Raw genomic sequence first — 21,184 nt, 5'->3', positions numbered from 1 at the left:
ACCTTCTGAAACTCGCCATCCCGAGGTCATTTTGAAGTAGTTTTGGGACACTTTAAGTCATTTTTGTTGGTGTTTTGCATTTCACTAAAAATATCATCCTGCGTGTTTTGGGTAGTTTAGATGCTATAAAACGTTTTTCTGATGTCAGTTAGGAAACAAAAACATTTTGTCGGTTGTTCTTTAAAGGGCGCCACAATGACCAAAGTCACAAGTGACCGATCCCCCTCACATAATTAATAACTATAAATATTAATATCCGAGGCAGGCTTCTCTTCACAAAGAAGAGGGGTCATGATTATATGAAATATAAGTATAAGGCGCACCTCCAATGAATGATGTATTTTCTAACTTTTTCCATATTTAAGGCGCACCGGACTCTATGGTGCACCTTCAAAGAATGACAAAAGTTTTCCAAATATAATATATTATAAATGTATAAAAGTTTTCCACATATAAGGCACAGCACATTATAAGGCGCTACAGTAGAGGTTGGGGTTACGCGCTACTTCTTCTACAGGCGTAAATGCAGTCGGTAGCTACTGACTACAGTACTTTCAAGACTTGTTGTGGCTCATTACTTCACATATAAGGTGCTCCGTTGTACAAGGCATAGGGTCATTTTTTGAAGAAAATCAAGACTTTTGGATGCGTCTTATAAACCGGAAAAATACAGTACTTCAAGGAGGCTTTCGTGTGTTGGAATCAAACCTCGCGCCTCTGCAATGTGAGGTGGACGGGCAAACCGCTTGTACACCTTGCCAACTAAAACAGTTGTCTCCTTCATTATTAGATATTTTATTTATTAGCGATGTGTCTGTTTAGAGAGGAAGGAGACTTTTTTATTGCATCAGGATGGAGAGGGGAAAAAAGTCTTTGTAGACGATGTGCATGGAAGGATAAGCGAATTGATAATTTTTGAAAGATTTTAAAAGGGGTAGAACTCGGAGCTCCCGACGTCTCTATTTTTGTGTAGCCCTGAGCTGTGAGGGCCTTGTTTTTGTATAACACGTGATATATTGCTCGAACCTTGTGTTTTATGGGGGCGGGTGGCAAGACTGCCGTTGGAGGGACGTGGGGGTAAAAATAAATATAGGGGAAAAAAAGTTACATTGAAACTTGACGGACAATGAAAAAAACTGACAGTAAAAGTAATAAATGCTTATGGTGAAGGTATTTTCCTAAACAATACCTCACTTGGGAGCCTCGTTTCCCATTTGTCTGTAAAAGTTGCCAGATAGACTCAACAACTCACAAAAGAACTCGGGTACCAAGAACTTAACAGATTTCCATTGATTAGCGAGAAACGACAAACATTTCAAGTTTTGTTTACCGCAAGCTAGCGAGAGCGCTTTGAGCGACGCATCCTCTCGGGGAACAAAAGATGATCCCCAAGAACCTCCTTCTGAATCATGAACAAGGCCGTAGAATCCAAACTTCTACGCCTTGTCTTTGCTTTCCACTAACTCGAAGACATTTGAATGCATTAAGAGTTGGAAGCATCCTTTTCGCTTTATGATCTCGACGTGTAGCTTAACACCAAAGCCGTACAAGCTATTCGAATCGTTGTCGTACGCTTTCATGTTGAACGCCTTCAAAGCTCTCATTAGTTTCCAACCGCCGCCAGGGTGTCTCTCTTTCCAGCGCGGCATTTGCCGTTACGCCCAATGTGTCCCTCGAGACGCTGCGAACGTGCGGGTGTTTCGTGGGGCCTCATTATCAGGGATGCATCGTACCTGGCTTTCTCGGCACGTTGGTGCAAATGGATGGCGGCTGTGGAGAAGAGTTAACTCATTCCCTGCCATTCCCAAATAAATGGCCAATAAAGCGCCGGTCAGACCTCTGGTAATGTTTTTACCTTCCGCAAGGGGGCAGCATGTGCCTTTTGTTCATATTAATGTCACGTTTTGGTTTGCGACCAACGGGTGGCACTGTAGAGCCCTGCCTGCAGCTGCACAGGTGTTGGTTGTTTTAATCAGTGGCAGTTGAAAGTACTTGTGGCACGACCATTCAGTGTCGGGTCATTGTTTCTTTCACCCTGTCAGGTTTGTTTCGTCTTGTCAAGTTTTACTCATGGTTTTGTTTGGTACTTTGGACCTTTTTGTTCTGATGACTGTTGTTGAAGATTTTGTTCCCGACGACTTTATTTAATTCAATTTGTCAAATACACCCTGTTCCTTCCTCCTGCCTGCACTTTTGGGGTCCACCACCACCACCCACCACCTTGCAAATCGTGACAGTTAGTGCTTTGTTCCAGCTTCAGCTGTTGTTAAAGCGCTAAACGTATAAATCAATATCTTGCATTGTATTTTGTACAGCTGCCCCCATTTCAAGCTCAGATAACTTCAGATGAATTTTACATAACTCTTATTTCTGATGAAAGAAGAGAGTCTAAGATTTCTAACGCTGCATTTAATGTTTATGTGGTCCTAAAATTCTGTATTCTTTGGGTCCTGCATTTCAAGTGACAATGACAAAAACCCTGGCACTGGAGTGGACACATTTTTGTTAAGTTAAGTTAATATATTTATATTATAGACCATACAAAAGTTTTTAATGTCTTTTTTCTTGATATTCTACATTTATTTTCAGGAACTTTTATGTAAATTTATAATTTGTGATCAATAACCAGATTATTTTTCTCAGATGAGAAATATTAACAAAAGCCTAAATAATAAACCAAGAATGTTTGAAAAATGTAATCAATTTCACAGCAACAACAAAATTCCGAGGGGGAGGGCTAATTTTATTCTGTCACTTTGGCAGACAGGCATCAGTGCACCTCCTGCTGAAAACCTTCCAAAGGTGAGGTTCACTTCATAATTGAAACAAGTCATTGATGTAAAAATACAGTATATCTACAGTAAACGGCAATTTCTGGCAAATATCGCGGACTGCTACAATCCCGAACTGAAGTCAAATCTAACTTCCAGTACACAGGCGGTGTCTTATTTGATTACCAAGCTGCACATTTAATAATTGTAATCGAATAAAACAAAATGCCTGGTCCTGGGCGCGCCCGCTGCAGACATTAGCCAATTGAGACTAAAAGCATTACTTCAAGTCATTTTGAGTGATTTTGCCTTTTCAGTGTGTCCGGCGGTTCAATTTTTGTTTATTTATTTAGTATTATTTGATCAAATATCAGGAGACTTTAATCAAATGTCAATCTTAAATGGCTTTCCTTGGATTCCCGCTTTTTCCCCCCAATTCCTCAGCATCGCATTCCGAGCGACGCATCCGACGAAAATGCTTTTGCACGGCGCGGTCTGCGATAGGAGCTCATCCGTCTCCTGGCACCACTGAAAAAAAAATCATCTTGTTGACTTTAAATTTCACTCTTGTCCATTTCCTCCGTTCTGCCCTCGTGTAGTTGGCTAATTACAATGAGTGATGTCATGCCGCTGGACCATGTCAGGCACACTTTATCTCCAACTACATCTTGATTTGAGCTGGGAATCTTCAAAAATATGTTAATAATAAAATGCCACACATATTGAAGATATAGGAGTTGGTCTGGAATGTATTCACACGAAGAATGGAATTAATTTTTTCAGTCAAACCACTTAGAAATACAGACGCTCCCGAACTTACGAACAAGATACGTTCCGAATGGTCGTTCATAAGGTGAATTTGTTCGTATGTTGCTTCAGTGCTATATTTTGTATTGAATGAATGTTTAAAGGACAACCGACACCATTTTCTTGTTTCCTAACTGACATCAGAAAAACTTACAGTATCTAAAATACCCAAAACACGCAGGCTCATATTTTTAGTCAAATGCAAAACACCAATAAAAATAAGTTAAAGTGTCCCAAAACTACTTCAAAATGACCTCAGGATGGCGAGTTTCAGAAGGTCCCGCCCTCTTGTTCGTTACACCACGCCAAGACGTCTTGCCTTGCTCTAGAATCAAAACATTGGCTTCAGATTCGGAGAAGATGCTTTCTTATTACTCATCCAGTTATGAATATGATTCAAATAGTTCTGAAGAGGAAAGCATAAATGTTTGCAATCGATTAAAGGAGTTCTCCCATATCAATTCGAGCCGTCACTGACAGCAATCTAGTGTCCCGGAAAATGCACAAGATGGCACCCAAGTTCCGTTGGAAATGGGCTGATTTGTCTGCTGGGAATTTGTGTCAACTAGTATCAAATAGTAGTCTTGGTGCAACACACAACGATTCACCATCACGTTATATGTGTTTTCCTTCTAATTTCGCCATCAACACGAAGTTTTCAGACCAAATATAGTACCCAAAATGCATTGTGTGTCGCTTTCTCAGTCAGGGGCGTGCCAGACGTGACCTGACGTCAGGCATCGTCATCAACTCGAAAACAAGACTCCCTGAATATTTAGCGTGTGTCTTAAAACGTAAAACATAGCTATATACCGTGGAATCTTTGTAAAATACGCTCAGTAGAAGTCATTTGAAGTGATTTTACAAATTATGGACACAATTTGTCCGGAGGCGTCGGTTGTACTTTAAGGCTTATACAGTATAAGTATGTTTAAGGTTTATATAAATATGTTCCAGGCTTGTATAAGTAACCTGTATTGGTTTGTTCTGAAAAATAAAAATTGAATAAAATACATGTTCTATAAAGATATGTACATGGACAACTGGAGAGAGTACTTCGTATGTTGTATTTTGTAACTCGAATGTTCGTAAGTATAGGAGCGTCTGTAAAGTCAGTTAGCAATCCTGACTAAGCACTGTTGTTTATTTCCTCCAGTAATACAAATACAAGGATCACTGTGCTAAACGTTACAACCTTGGAGTTGATTTTTTTTAGGGCGGAATATTTCTGAAGGACAAATAAGAAAGGACGGTCGGTCTTAGAGACAAATGGAAGAAGAGCAAATGTGTGTTTCTTGCTCATTACATGGTCATTCATTTGGATCTCCGAGACAATCCCTCTTTGGGGTTTTGCAAGAGATGTTTACCAATTCCACTTACTCCACAAAAAGTCTTTTAGGGAAGTTTATCTTTTCCAATGAATCGATTATTGTAATTCACTTCTTTTCGGGGTCAATCAAAAATGTCTCCATAAACTCCAACTAGTCCAAAATTCCTCAGCCCGGATCATCACAAAAACCCCCTCATTTCACCACATCACTCCTGTCCTCCAACAGCTCCACTGGCTCCCTGTTAAACTCCGTATTGAATTCAAGATACTTCTGTTTACATTTAAAGCCATCCATAACCTTGCCCCCCCCTATCTGTCTGACCTAATTCAAATCTCCGTTCCTACTCGGGCCCTCAGATCCTCTTCCTCCCTCCACCTCTACACGCCCTCTGCCCGTCTCACAACGATGGGGTGCAGAGCTTTCAGCCGCTCCGCTCCTAAACTCTGGAACTCACTTCCACCCAACATCCGCAACATTGACTCCCTTCCTACTTTCAAATCTCACCTGAAAACCCACCTCTTTAAACTTGCTTACATGGTCTAATTTATTATGCTGTTTTATTATTTATTGCTTTATGCATGATTTTACTGTTTTGTGTGTTGTCTTTGTTGTAAAGTGTCCTTGAGTGTTCAGAAAGGCGCTTGTAAATTAAATGTATTATTATTATTATTATTATTACTTAAAGTGTTTTGCAAAACACTTTTGGCAGTTTGACCTGCAGTGTTTTTTTTCCGTCTCCGTGACTGCAAATTAAAATTAAGATTAACTCATTCGCTGCCATTCCCAAATTTATTCAAGAATCGAAAAGCATTAAGAAGAAGATTAAGAAAGCTGTTTTTCGTCACCATCTTTCAGCTAAACTAACGATGTCTTCAAACTTTTTAAATGTTAACTTGTTCTAATAGAATCTTAGTCTACATGTGACTCTACCTTCTGAAATCGATTCAATTCATACGTGTGCCAAGGGTGCCAAAAATGAAGATGGCCAGAGCAAGAATAAATGCCTCAGAGACCTCATCCAATTGTCGGTACAATAATCCTGAAAATATATGAGGGTAGCTAATTGAAGGAGTTCAAGGATTACTTATGGGGATAAGATTTTTTTCTCAGGAGCCACTTATCATCCTGCTAACAATTATTCCCAAGTATTATCTTCATGCTTGATTGACATTTTAAATTTCTTTGTTGAGTGTTTACACATTCACGGCTTGTCCATGTGAAAGGAACTAAACCAGATTCGATTGGCACTGCTGAAAGATGAGCTAATTTAACATTGCCAACAGAAGGGATTTTGCTTGCTATATTTAGTATTTAATATTTTTTTTATCCTTGAATGTTTTTTTGTTGTTGTCAAAAGAACGATTACACACCTTTATTCCTTGTAAGATGCGGGGAAAAAATAAGCGGAATTATTTACATGTTTTGTGGATGTCATGAAAGGAGCCTGGCGGGAGACGATCACAATGTGCTAAACATTGCCAAAAATAGAATTATAAGGAATGATTTTTCCACATTTTAGAAACTTTGACCTGTGGTATGTGCTACCTCGCACCTTAGCTTTAGACACATTTTTGCCGTGGGTCACATTGCAGTTAGTTTCCTCTCAGGGGCCATCATGAATATGGGGAAGCCATTAAATTGTTTAATCCCCTCCACATATTACATATAGAGCGCACAGCAAATGAATGAATAACTAGGTTTCAAATCTGAAGTCAAACTAATGATTTTTATTGTGGTTTACTTGGGACAATTTGAAATTTTGGTTTGGACTTTACCAAGCATCATGGAATATCACAAATTTGATTTGCCTTTGCGGGTCGAATTAAAATGATGTGGCAGGCCAGATTTGGCCCCCAGGCCTTGACTTTGACACAGATGCTTTTTAGAATTACCAGCACGAAGCTCCGGCCAATTTTTGAGTTTTCAAGGTATTTTATTATTATTTGACAAATCCTTTTTTTCCCCAGTGCACTGCGTTTCTATACAACAAAGGATTTTCCTCGCCACTTTTCTCCGTGGTTGCTTCAACGCACTTATCAAGCATACATTTTGAGCTTTTGTTGTCACCCCCTCTAAATAGATCTCCTCTGATGTTGGAAGGAAGGTCCTTCTTTTGTAGTCGGATTTTACACCGTGTGATGCCATGACTTGCATCGCATTTGTCAGCTATCAATTTTCAGTTTTAAGACAAGTTTTAGCTAAGCGAGTCCAGTCCCAAGACCGAAAATTGGCCTCCCACTTTCTTTTGCCACTGTACTGAAAATCATGAGCTGGAACGAGTGAAAATGATTGAGTCAACAAAAAAAATGTACACAAGTGCCAGTGCCTGTTTCCACACTGCTATTTCGATATCGGCTTGTTGGAACAACCTTGTTGTGACACGATGGATTATCTGCATGTATTCAGAGCACTGCAGATTCGTCCCCAAAATTTGATGGAAAGCCAGATTAATTGCCATTAATGTCCTTGCAGGACGTGACACCGTGAGATATCGCATTATGCACGCCGACGGCGCCACTTCACAGACGCAATTTTTACATCTCCATTTTATTTATTTATTTATTTTTTATTTTTAATTGTTGGACATTGCATGTAATTTGGCGCACAAAGCGCATGTTCGGTTTCACGTTTCAAACATAGCTGCTGGTAACAAAAACAAAACATGTCTCTTGAAATATACACAAAAAAAAGCTCTGTCAAGGCACAATATGATCCTACTCTTGTGTTGGATCGTATTAGATTCTCCTGGAACAAAATCGTCTGCAAGTGCCCTCACTAAGATGCCGCTGTTCGGTTTTGTGTGAGCTTATGAAGAACAATAAATATTCAAGGCGCGAAAGTGTCTTCAAATGAGAAATGCTCAGTCTGGCCTTTGTGTGAGTCATTTCTTCTTCTTGAGAGACAACATTGAAAGCCGGCGTCCTTTTGTCTGGCAGAGGTGAAGTGAGGCAAAGGAGAAAAGGACGGCCGATTCATCCGAGGACTTCATTGCCTTGTAAAATATCCCGGGACGTTGCTGGCGTTGGATGGCGCTATAGTGAGGTAATGAGTGGCAATTGAAATTTTGAAAGCGTTCACAATGTGAGCATTTTGGAGCTGATGACCAAGCATTAAGTGAAAATATAAACTGTATATACATCTGTTCACATTCAGCCGAATGTGAAGCGGTTGGATGAGACAATGGTTCTCAGTCGGAAAAAGGTGGAGTGCCCTCTGTGGGTCAGGGAGGAGATCTTGCTCCAAGTGGAGTAGTTTAAGTATCTGGGAGTCTTGTTCACGAATGAGGCGAGGAGGGAGTGAGAGACCGACAGACGGATCAGAGCGCCGTCTGTTGTGATGCGGACTTTGTACCGATCTGTTGTGGTGAAGGAGGAGTTGAGCCAAAAAGTGAAGCTCTCAATTTACCAGTCGATCTACGTCCCAACCTTCATCTATGGTCACGAGCTATGAGTCGTGATCGAAAGAACCAGATCCCGGATACAAGCGGATGAAATGAGCTTTCTCCGTAAGGTGTCCGGGCTCTCCCTTACAGATAACGTGAGAAGTTCGTTCATCCGGGAGTGGCCGCTCCTCCTCCACATTGAGAGGAGCCAGATGAGGTGGCTCGGGCATCTGATTAGGATGCCTCCTGGACGACTCCCTGGTCAGGTGTTCCGGGCATGCCCCACTGGCAGGAGACGCCAAGGAAGACCCAGGACACACTGGAGAGATTATGCCTACCAGCTGGCTTGGGAACGCCTCGCAATCCGCCAGGGCGCGCTAGAAGAAGTGGCTGAGGAGAGGGAAGTCTTGGCTTCCCTTGTTTTAGGACTGTATAAACATTTAACGCAGCATTAAAAAACCTCAGACTCTCCTCTTTCATCAGGAAAAAAGTGAATTCCAAAGTTATATGGGTCTGGAGTTATCTGAGCTTGAAATGGGGGCGGCTGTACAAAAGGCAAACACTGCCCCCTAGTGGAAGGTAAAAAAAACGATTCCAGAGATCTGACCAGCGCTTTATCAGCACCCCCCACGCAAGAAAAACCAAAACCAGAACAAATTCGACAATGGCGCTCCATGTCATGCTTTTCAATTCCTGAATAAATTTGGGAATGGCAGTGAATTAGTTTCATTAAATTAAAAAGAATTCTAATAATAATAATAATAATAATAATAATAATAATAATATTAATAATAATAACATAAAAAATCTCAATTGCAAAATAAATAAATACAAACCACATTTAGATTACCTTTTCAATCTTGTTCATCCCTTGCGCATCACATCACACACTCATCCTCCAAACAGACCAGAGTACTGCGCTCCTCATCGTGGCCTCTGTCACAATCACTTCTTGTCGCCAGGCTGTGTGTGTGTGTGTGTGTGTGTGTGTGTGTGTGTGTGTGTGTGTGTGTGTGTGTGTGTGTGTGTGTGTGTGTGTGTGTGTGTGTGTGTGTGTGTGTGTGAGAGAGAGAGAGAGAGAGAGAGAGAGAGAGAGAGAGAGAAAGACCCCCTCGAGTGCGTTGCCCGGCAACCACAGCTGCATTAATATAGGGGTGGGGGGGGTCATGCCTCATGTCTGAAAGCAGCATGTAGTGACGGGTGCCTTTCGTAGCACTCTTGACAAAAGGTGCTTCAAAGTTTGATTGAAAAAGTCTTTCATTTGAGGTCCTTTGTTTGTTTTACAGAACTGACACCAAAAAAACGAGGGGGGTGTTGAAAGCCAATACATCTCCGCTTTCACTCTCTTTCTCACCGCCCACACGAAACCGTCGTCCTTTTTGTCAACTCGACATCATCCTTCCACTCAGACAAAAAAAAGACGAGTTGAGGGAGGAAACAATCAAGTGGGAGCGTTCCAACCATCTGTGAGCTCCCCACCTGCGCTGAAGGATGACAGGGGTCCGCTGTCACTTTAGTTGTCTGAGCGCTCGTGGGAAGTGGCTGCCTCCGGCATGTCCGTCTTTTTCCTGATACTTTGCAAGGTAGGTCTGCTTACTGAATCGTCGTGGGGGGTGAATTTGTGTATGGTGTGAGGTTCTGTGTACCTCACAAAAGAAACATTGACACCATGAGTCAGGCTAGCTTTTTTGGGGATTAACTTGTTCATGAGGGTAAACTTACCTGTGACTGTAAAGTATCCTTGAGAGTTTTGAAAGGTGCTTATAAATGAATTTCATTATTATTATTATTATTATTATTATTATTATTATTATTATTATTATTATTATGACAATGATTATTATTATTATTATGACAATGATTATTATTAGTATTAGTATTAGTATTAGTATTAGTATTAATATTAGTATTAATATTAGTATTAGTATTGTTGTTTTTGTTGGTGTTATTATTATTATTATGACGATGATTAGTATTAGTATGAGTATGAGTATTAGTATTAGTATTGTTGTTTTTGTTGTTGTTATTATTATTATTATTATTATTATTATTATTATTATTATGACGATGATTATTATTAGTATTAGTATTGTTGTTTTTGTTGTTATTATTATTATTATGACGATGATTAGTATTAGTATGAGTATGAGTATTAGTATTAGTATTGTTGTTTTTGTTGTTGTTATTATTATTATTATTATTATTATTATTATTATTATTATGACAATGATTATTATTATTATCAAAAAAATGAAAAAGGAGCCTGGGGAGTGGTGCCCGTTGTGTCATTCATTGCTCTTAACAGGTTAAAGTTACTCTTTCCTGAATCAAGGGGGGAGGGGGGGGGGGGATTGACGTCAATTAAAGTCATGGAAGGGGGGCTCCATGACTTTTCCCACATTACCTTTGCTACATCATGGACGATGCAGTTTCAACCCCCCGTCACCCTCCCATCAGGAAAACTATGACCGATATTTGAACCCGGAACCTTAGTTGTGCTAAGCATGCTTCCACTGTGCTGCCCAACGTCAGTGGATTACAAGAACCTCTCTGTTTGTATTTCTATTGCCCTGAATTACTCAACGCACAACAACTTTGCATTGTGTAAAAAGTAGGTCGTTATTCTCGGGGTGATTCAAGAAATAGTAATTTAATTATTGTTAATAACTAGGTTTGAGTGAGTAGCCATACTAGTAATTATCAGAGCTGTCAGATATCGATACTTAAAGGACAACCGACACCATTTTTTTTTGTTTCCGAACTGACATCAGAAAAACGTTTCATAGCATGTAAAATACCCAAAACACGCAGGCTGATATTTTTAGTCAAATGCAAAACACCAAGAAAAATTACTTAAAGTGTGCTAAAACTGCAACAAAATGAGCTGCGAATTGGCGATTTTCAGAAAGTCCCGCTCCCAGTTTGTGACGTCACGCCAGGACTTCTCCAGAATCAAAACAATGTCTTCAGATTCGGAGGAGATCAGAATCAGAATCAGAATCAGAATCATCTTTATTGCCAAGTATGTAGGACACACAAGGAATTTGTTTCCGGTAGAACACGCTGCACTAGTATCGTTGTCAAAAAAACTGCTAAGTGGCACTATACAGTTCCATTTTGCCTACTGTTGAGATGTTGGAGATGCTTTCTTGCGACTCATCCAGTTATGAATATGATTCAAATAGTTCTGAAGAGGAAAGCATAAATGTTTGCAATCAATTAAAGAAGTTCTTCCGTATCAATTCAAGCCGTCTGGACTCCAATGTAGCGCCCAGAAAATGCACAAGATAGCGCCCAAGCTCCATTGGAAATGGTCTGATTTGTCTGCTGGAAATTTGTGTCCACTTGTGTATGGTGTTTCCGCAATTGATAGTCTTGGTGCGACCCCCAATGATTCACCATTGCGTTATTGATGTGTTTTTCCTTCTAATTTTGCCATCAATACGCATAAACACGACGTTTTCAGACCAAACAAAGTACCGCAAAATGCATTGTGTGTCGCTTTCTCGATCAGGGGCGTTCCTGACGTGACGTGACGTCAGGCATCGTCATCAACTCATCAACTCAACAGACTTCCTGAATATTCAGTGCGAGTCTTAATAAATAAAATATAGCTATATGCGGTAGAATCTTTGTAAAATACGCTCAGTAGAAGTCATTTGAAGTGATTTTACAAATTATGGACTCAACTTGTCTGGAGGTGTCGGTTGTTCTGTAAGGCAAAAAAAATGGTAAATGAGATGAAGCCAGAGTACACCCATGCAAACTCCACATCCCTCCAAAGGAGCACTGCACTACCCACCAGCATATTTGAAAATCGTAAAAGCTTGGCCAAAACAAACATGCCAATCAAACCTCTGAAGACGGCAGACACTGATTCGCAGTGGCGACCACTGAAGGGAAAAGCACAAAGGAAAAGAAGATAATTATAATCACAGACATTCCTCAATCTGTAATGGAATAAATGAAGCAAATTCAGAACCTTAAGAATTGTTACAATCAAAAAAAATTTGATCACAAGTTATTTCCTGGCCAACGACACCCTCTAGTGGACATGTAGTAATATCACACCACACTCACAGCTGATCAGAATCAGACTGATTCAGACGTGACTGAAGGTTGAAGACTCACGTTAAAAATGTAGGGGGCCAACCTTGTCATACGTTCTTCACATATAGTAGAACAGCAATGAATTGAAATTTCACAGAGCCATTCTGTGTTTCACGTTTATTTTTATTTTTATTTTTTATTTTTTTTTTTATTTCAGCTATCTTAACTTAATTCACTGCCATTTCCAAATTCGAGAATTGAAAATGTGAGATGGAGTGCAATTCTCGAATTTGTTCAGGTGTGCTAGCTCTGGCCAGTATGCTCTAATCACCTAGTGGTTAGTGATACTATGATTAACTAGTTACTAGCCAATCATGTGACTAGCCAATCACAATTTGACATTGCCAGCGCCTTCCAGCACGCCCTGGGTTTCCAACTCAAACTCTGATTGGTTAAAGCAACAGTTTCATCGACATTGATTTTTATGCCTGCAGAACTGATTGTGAAGGCGTCAATGTAGATTTTTGAGACTGGGAACAAATGATGTCTGAAATGTGATTGGTTAAAAGCTTAAATACGAAAACACACATCTGTGGAAAAGTAACGAAAGGAAACTGAAAGACAATTTGGAATTATTTAACAAGAATTCATGGACAAATCATAATTCACATTAGTCTGTGATTGTCATTTTTAGGCCAGCAGAGAAGGCTTTGCAGGCCCTGACGGCCCACCACTGGTCATTTCACAAGTGTGTATCAAACTCCAGTTAGCCCTTTTGCAATCTGCAGTATCCAAATTTGGTGACACATCTTGTAATGCCCTCCATTTTCATGTTTCACCAACTACAAATGTATCCGTTAGCTTTTTATTTTTCTGAGAGAATCCTTGAAGATAACAAGATCTTTGTAAAAAACAGAGTTATTGTTAAATTGATGTGGTCCATCTTGTAAAGTGTTGAATTAATGTACCCCATCTTGACTGAGAAACAATCTTTGCATCTTGCCGAGGAGCTAAATGAAGCCTGGGTTATTAGTGGAGATGTTCACTTGGCCATGTTCGTATCCACACCTAGCCAGTTGTATTTTATTTTCCAAAAATCATTTTCAAATGTTATCTCGTCTTAGCTCTTGATTCCGGTTGACAGTAAGAGATGTTTTCGAATCTTCAAGTGTGTCGGCGTGGACGTGCACCTGCATGCGCATTTCGCAACGCCGAGAGCGAGCGTGCCTTGTCGGATCGCGTTAGCATCTGGGACCCCCCTCTTGTTTGACATGCGGGCGATTATTCACGTGGCAAACGGTTTCACTCTCCACTGATCTGCGGATGTTAGCTTCTATTAGGCGCAAGCCAGCGGTAGTAGTTGGTACTACTAGTACGGTAGTGTTGGGATTTGTTGTTTGGCATCACTTTTTGTGTCTGCTCTCTCTCTCTCTTATTTTTTTAATCTTGTTTTTGTTTGAAATGCCTGCGAGCTTGTTGCTGCACAGGCGCCATCACAGTCTCGGAAGGATAATAACTCAGGGAAAAAAAGAAAGAGTTGAGCGGCCTTGACAACGATCGGATTAATCAGGCATGAGAGTGTTCAAATGAGCTGATGATTGACAGGGAGCAATCAATAAAGAGAGTATAACGGAATCCTCCGTAATTCTTCCGGATGGGGAAAAGTCAAATCAATCGGAGTGATTGCCAGAGGAGGAAAACGATCTTGCACCCGCCTAAGGTTTTTTTTTTTTTTCCAGACTGGATCAATTTCATGTTCATATATTAAATATCGAAAAAAATATTCAAATATTTTGTATCACACAAAATTGTGACATACAAAAAGCACATACTTTGCATGAGAAAATCGTGCAAAGAAAAAACAATGTACAATGTATTTCTTTAATTACAATAAATAAATAAAAATAATGTATATTTTGTGTACTTTTAAGACTTATTTAGTTGAAAATTTTGTTTTATAGTGACCTGGGAATGGATTACTCTCATTTTTAATGTTTTTTATGGGAAATAAATGTTTGGCAAGACAAACTTTTTGCCTTACACACATTTCTGGGAACCAATTAAGTTTGTAAGATGAGGTATCACTGTACTTCGAAGTTAATTTAAAAGCTTCATGTGGAGAAAGTAAGACTTTTATATGGCAAATACGGACAGTCCTTGCGTTCATGGCCAAAATATGTCTAGTTTATCTTTTTTTATTATTATTTCATTATTTATTAATGAAAATATTTCTTCAGCCGTCATCTGTACTTCTTTGAAGGTGTCGGACGTTTCGCTTCTTATCCAAGATGCTTCGTCAGCAAAGTCTTACTGGTAGTTTTGGCCCTATATATATCTCTTCTGTACAGACTTGGTGGTGCCGGACTCTGCTATGATTAGTCCCTGCTCTCAGGTTTGGGGGAGCAGAGGACTACTCCCTGCGGCTCCACTGATTACTTCTATTGTCCTGCCTGAGTATGAGGTCTACGACTGGCCTGATTGCCCCATTTGCTCTGGTATCACCTTATCAGCATAACTAAGCCTATGTTGCTTAAGCAGTCTGTTCTACGAACGATCAAATTGAACCTCACCCCACCATGGCGGTTTAGGGAAGGATTTTGCTGTCTTATGAAAATAGCTTCTTTTACTCCCCTTTCAAACCATCTATTTTCTTTTGCTAAGATTTTAACCTCATTGTCATCGAATGAGTGGTTGCGAGCATTGAGGTGCATATGTATTGCCGATTATTTAATTATTGTTCCACTTGCTGTCAGCAAGCCTATTTTTAGTCCGCTATCAGCCGACAAGCTTTTGCCGCCGACAGTCGCCGTGTGCAACCCACTGACCTGCAAAGAGAAAACACGAATCTCCGGAGAATTTTTCTGATGTCGACTTGCACAAACTGCTGCGCCTCTGGGATAGAACAAGAAAAAAAGGCATACAAAAGATACCTTTTGTACACTCCTCACTGCAGACTCCATGAAAAAAAATCATGCAGAACTATTTGAAAATCTGTTGCCTGGCGTCGTTTTTAGTGGCTACAAACGGTGCTTCATGCAAAACCGTCTCCAGCAGAAATCGTATGTCAAAGCCACACCCTCAATGGAGAAAATGTCTGATATTCTATTCAAGAAAAACGCCTCACCGTAATTTATTTTTGATGGGAAAATATTTCTCGCCGTTGTGAATAAAACATGACGGCGCTAAGGCGGCGGCTTAACATGCGAGAGGCAAAACGACGGTGAAGTTATTTGCTACTTGCAAATTGGGGTGGCGTGTGTCTGTCCAGGTTATTTAATTCTGTTCCATAAAAACAAAAAGAAAAGTTGTTGATTTCAGCCCCCGAAAAGCCCCAATTTTTTGTTCTTTTATTTGTTTTGTGACATGCATTTTACTTTGGCGTCAGCTAATCCTCCATTAAGCGTCTCCAGTTGGTTCAGAATGCTGCGACTCACCTTTTGAATGGTACTCATAAGAGGGAGCATATAACTCCGTCTATGGCACAAGTGTCAAAGTCAAGGCCCGCGGGCCAAATCCGGCCCACCACATCATTTTTTTTTTTCGGCCCGCGAAAGCAATTCAAACTTGTTAAATTCCATGATGATTGCTAAAATCTGAGCCAAAATTTCATATTTTTGGATGTCAACCACAATAAAAGTCATTATTCTTGACTTCAGATTTGAAAACGAGTTATTCATTAATTTGCTGTGTGCTCTATATGTAATATTTGAAGGGATTTAAACATTCTAATGGGTTCCCCAAATTCATAACGGCCCTCGAGAGGAAACCATAACTACAATGTGGCCCGCGGCAAAAAATGACTTTGACACCCCTGGTCTCTGTCATCCCTTTACTGGCTCCCGATATATTTTACACTTCTTTTTAAGATCATTTTATTTGTTGTCAAATATTTAAATGTTCCCTCTTACGAGTACCAGTCAAGTTCTTAATGTTCTTAATTTATGGTTTTATTGTATATTGTCGTATACATGATATCTGCACCATGGTTTTTTGACCTTTGGGTTTGTTGTTTTTTTTTTGTCGGCAGAATGTTTCTATTTAAAACATCAAATGGGATATTACACGTTGTGTGTTGACTGCAGAGCGGTGTGAGGCGCAAACTCCAGATGCTTCCGGGGAAAATGATCAACTCAGTCTACAGCGATGAGGAAAGAGGAAGCCAAGACAAAGAAAGCAAGGAGGAGACCATCTTGGCCATGTTGGGCATCATCGGGACCGTTCTTAACTTGTTGGTCATCATCTTTGTCTACATCTACACCACCTTGTAGAACCCTTCGCAGATCAATAGTAGCCAATGGCCGCCCAGGTGGGGGCGACCGGTCGGCGGATGAACATCGGGAAGAGGATCAGGGAGGGGGTTCTAAGACTGGGAGTGCAAATATGCGGATTATTGGGTTGAATGTATGAAAAGGACGAGGCCAATGGTGACTTAAAAAAATGTTTTAAAAATAGCGCCTCTCCTCGGATGCATCACGAAGATTCGCAATGACTTGTGGGAAAAGAAATAAAAATACATTTTATACCACGATATATTGTTACGTGTTTCGCATTTTATTGTGCGGAATGAACAATGTCAAACAAACAGACTTTTTCTCGAGGAGTTTACAGTAATTCTGAATTGACTTGTGGAAAGAGAGCAGTTCAGTTTCAATATATTTGAAGTTTCCTTAAATTGTTTTTCAGGAAGAACTGTGGCTGGTGCGTGGGTGTGTGTGTGTGTGTGCGTGTGCGTGTGTGTGTGTGTGTGTGTGTGTGTGTGTGTGTGTGTGTGTGTGTGTGTGTGTGTGTGTGTGTGTGTGTGTGTGTGTGTGTGTGTGTGTGTGTGTGTGTGTGTGTGTGCGTGCGTGCGTGCGTGCGTGTGTGCGCGTTCATCTCTCAACAGTGTATACCACAGGTCAAAGTCAAGGCTCGTGAGCCAATTCCTCTATTCATATTTTTATTCATTTATTACATTTTATTGTCATTTATTGAACTCATTCACAGCCATCCCTGTATTAATTTGGGAATTGAAAAGTGTGACGTTGAGCACCATTCCCAAATTTGTTCGTTTTTTTTGTTTGTTATTTTTTTCTTGTGGGGGTGCCGATAAAGCACTGGTCAGACCTCTGGCAAGGGGGCAACATTTGCCTCAGATAACTCCACACCCATACAGTATAATTTATGAATTAACTTTTATATAGCGCTTTAACAACAGGCGAAGCTGGAACAAAGCGCTAACATGGAAAAAAAAGGAAATGCTGCCCCCTTATTGAAAAAAGAAAAAACATTGCCAGTGGCCATGGCCAGCGCATTATCGGCACCTAAGCATGAAAAAACAAAACCCAAACAAATTCGGGAATGGCGCTCTACGTCATATTTTCAATTGCCGAAGAAATTTGGGAATGGCAGTGAATGAGTTAACTGTTAAACTGGTGAGAAAATCTCGTGAAATATTCTGACATACTCCATAATGACTTCTTGAACAGCAAGGCATATTTTGGGATTCCTAATTGCATCGATATTTGGGGGCTTTTTGACTTTGAAGTCTTACTGCAAGTCTAGCGGCTTAAAGCAAAAAGCCTAAATTGGTCATGGAGGTGACATCACCTCCCCCCCCCATCCCCCCAAAACAAAAACTCATGAATTCAAAAAGTGCCTGATGCCTCTTTTGTCTCTCACTATAAGGTTAACTCTCAAGGAGGCACAATTTCACCAACCAGGGGGACGTGTTTACGGGAGAAAGCAGCATCCTGATTCGACTGCCGCACGACTTCTAATGGGAATCAATCAAGGGTTTTCATTGAAAAAGGGAAAGCCTCCGTTAAGCACACAGACGCATCCCAAACTCTGAATGTATTCTTGAAGGATCACCGCGATTGATTTTCTCTTTGCTTAAAGGACAACCGACATCATGTTTTTGTTTCCTCGCTGACATCAGAAAAACGTTTGATAGCATCTAAAATACCCAAAACACGCTGTGTGATATTTTTAGTCAAATGCAAAACACCAATAAAAATGACTAAAACTGTGATGAAAGTCGAAAAAATCGAAACAGGAAGTGGCCAGTTTCAGAAGGCCCCACCCCCTTGTTCGTGGTGTCACGCCAAGACGTCTTGCATTGCTCGAGAATCAAAACAATGGCTTCAAATTCGGAGAATATGCTTTCTTGTTACTCATCCAGTTATGAATATGATTCAAATAGTTCTGAAGAGGAAAGCATACGTGTTTGCAATCGATTAAAGAAGTTCTTCCGTGTCATTTTCAGGCAATAGGGGGGGAAATGTCGCACCCAAAATAGGCAGAAAATGGCGACAAAGCTCTGTGTGTAATAATAATACATGGGCTCAAAATGTTTGTCACAACACACAAGGATTCACCATCGCGTTATTTATGTTTTCCTTCTAATTTCGCCATCAACACGGATCAACAGGAAGTTTTCAGACCAAACAAAGTACCGCAAAATGCATTGACGTGATGAAAGGACTGCTGCAATGTGTTCTTTCTCAGTCAGGGGCGTTCCATCAGTGACGTAGGGCAAGGACTCGTCACCAACTCAAAAACTAGACTTGCGGAATATTCAGCGGCAGTCTTAAAACGTAAAATATAGCTAGGTGGAATCTTTGTAAAATACGCTCAGTAGAAGTCATTTGAAGCCATTTTACAAACTATGGACACAACTTGTCCGCAGACGTCGGTTGTCCTTTAAAGCTATTTTTCAGAAATGTGTTGATGCTATCCTGCTGTTTCGGTCGAGGGTCTGATATGAAATTTGACTTGTGACTTTTTTTGTAAAAGAAAACATCCAAGAAATAAAGTGATGTTCGTGTTCAAGGATGTTCTGATTGTGATTGCTCAGCAAACCTCGCTGTCATCAATGTAAAATATTACATGTGAATGTGGCAGTATGGAATGATAAAACTAACATTCATTTGTTAAAGATTGTGTGTTTTTAATGAGGTAGATGTAAAAATGTGTGGGCTGAAAAAGAGAGAAAAAAGGGACAAAGAAAAGAGTGGGAGAAAAAGAGGCTCTTTTGCTCACTCTCACTTTTTCTCTCTTTTTTTCTGTTTTACTCACTCCCTTTTCTTTTTCTCTGTCTCTTTTCTCTCTCTTCTGTTTTTCCTCCCTCTTTTATCTGTTTTCTCTCTGTCTTTTTCGCTCTTTTCTCTCTTCTGTCTTTTATCCTTCCTCTCTTTTGTTCTTTTTTCTCTTCTCTGTTTTTTTTTTGTTTTTTCTTTTTTTCTTCCCCCTCTTTTGTTTGTTTTTTCTCTGTGCCTTTATTATATACTGTGATACCTCAGCTTACACACTTTATTGTTTCCCAGCAAGTGTGTGTAAGGCAAAAAGTTTGTCTGCCAAAATTTATTTCCCATAAGAACCCATTAAAAATGAGAATAATCCGTTCCCAGGTCCCCATAAAACATAATTTCCTCCTAAAAAAGCCTTGAAACTACACAAAATATACCTTATTTTATGACTGTAAAGTGACCATGAGAGTTTTGAAAGGCGCTTATAAATAAAATGTATTATCATTAATAAATGTGCTATTGTATTGTAATTAAAGAAATAAATTGTACTATATAATAAAGTCGTTTTATTGACCTTTGTGATGGCCGTTGATGTAGTTGCCTCTTGATGATATCCGAGTGAAGTTGCCGTGCTTTATCTGTGATAATACCTTCACTCACACTGTCCCCTGCTAGCAGCTTTTCGTTAATCAACTTCGTTTCGTTTCAACCTCTTCTATTGCCTTTGACCGTTGCTGAGACAACACAGAAGCACCCTTGGCCACACGTAGCGTACTGGTACTAGGACGCCAAGTCACACAAACGCACACCTGGTTTGTGTTTTTGGATGATCTCCTTCTTCTGCTCGACCCTAATTTTCTTTTGTGTCTTTTTCATCTTAACACTAGCGCAGTGGTTCTTAATCTTGTTGGAGGCACCGAACCCCACCAGTTTCATATGCTCATTCACAGAACCCTTCTTCCAATTACTGTGCCGATTAACTGCAGACTAGACTGAGGGGTGGACCTCTGTGGCGGAGGATCCACCGAACCCCTGAGACCGACTCACTGAACCCCTTGGGTTCGATCGAACCCAGGTTACGAACCACTGCACTCGCCTGTGGTGGGGTCTTTTTTGATCCCATAACAGTAAAAGTACTCTACTCCATATCAAACCACGTCTGCACTCAAAGGGGCTGTGGAAAACTAGTCCGCTAGCCACCGTGGCGCTCCGTGTGGTTTGGTTCGTCCGCCGAAAAATAGTTTGTATGCCAAGATTATATTCTCGCAAATTTAATGTTTGTAAAGCGAAAAGTTTGTGAGCTAAAGCATTTTAAAATGAGGTATCACTGTACTCTTTTTTTCCTCCCTCTTTTGTTTTTTTCCTCGCTGTCTTTTTTCTCTCCTCTTTTTTCCTCCCTCTTTTATTTCTGTCTTTCTCCCTTTTTCTCATTTCGTTTCTCGTTTTTTTCTCTCTGACTTTTTTCTCTCTCTCCTCTCTTTATTTCCTCCATCTCTTTTCTGTTTTTTCTCTCTGTCTTTTTTTTCTCTATTTTCCCCCAATTTTCCCCAAAATTCACGTTATGTTCAGTCTTCATGTCATGTGGCTGTTCAGGTAGGTAATATTGTTTAGTATACATGTCTCCTTGAAGGGGAGCAGTGCAGAGGTGTTCATTACGGGCAAGATAATAGAGGTGAGCCCGCTGCCCACGCAGTTGCTTTCTCTGGAACACACACATTGACACAGAAAAACACAAACAAGTCATGTTGTCTCTTGGCTGTCATGGAAACATTTTGTCTTCCTCACCAACATCTTGGGCTGTTTGCGTGTCTTGAGCTCATACGCTCACTAATACAA

General features: G+C 40.2%; 1 protein-coding gene across 3 annotated transcripts in view; it reads left to right on the top strand.

Annotated features, from left to right (window-relative positions):
- Positions 1-19,831, top strand: part of tunar (TCL1 upstream neural differentiation-associated RNA) — a 118,940-nt gene extending 99,109 nt beyond the window's left edge. The window contains exons 6-7 of one of the 3 annotated variants that reach the window (XR_016115975.1): positions 9,578-9,874; positions 16,369-16,559. Coding sequence is in view for 2 of the 3 variants with exons in the window: in XM_089004236.1 (XP_088860362.1) it covers positions 9,845-9,874; positions 16,424-16,609 (216 nt within the window). In the remaining variant the exon portion in view is untranslated. Of the gene's footprint in view, positions 1-9,490; positions 9,875-16,368 lie in introns of those variants that run through there. The other 2 variants (XM_089004236.1, XM_089004238.1) reach the window with 2 other exon arrangements.
- The last annotated feature ends 1,353 nt before the right edge of the window (positions 19,832-21,184 follow it).

This window comes from Hippocampus bargibanti, linkage group LG09 (genome assembly GCF_051943395.1).
Source record: "Hippocampus bargibanti isolate YZ-2025 linkage group LG09, ASM5194339v1, whole genome shotgun sequence".
Taxonomy (NCBI): Eukaryota; Metazoa; Chordata; class Actinopteri; order Syngnathiformes; family Syngnathidae; genus Hippocampus; species Hippocampus bargibanti.
This window is presented reverse-complemented; position numbering and strand designations above follow the sequence as displayed.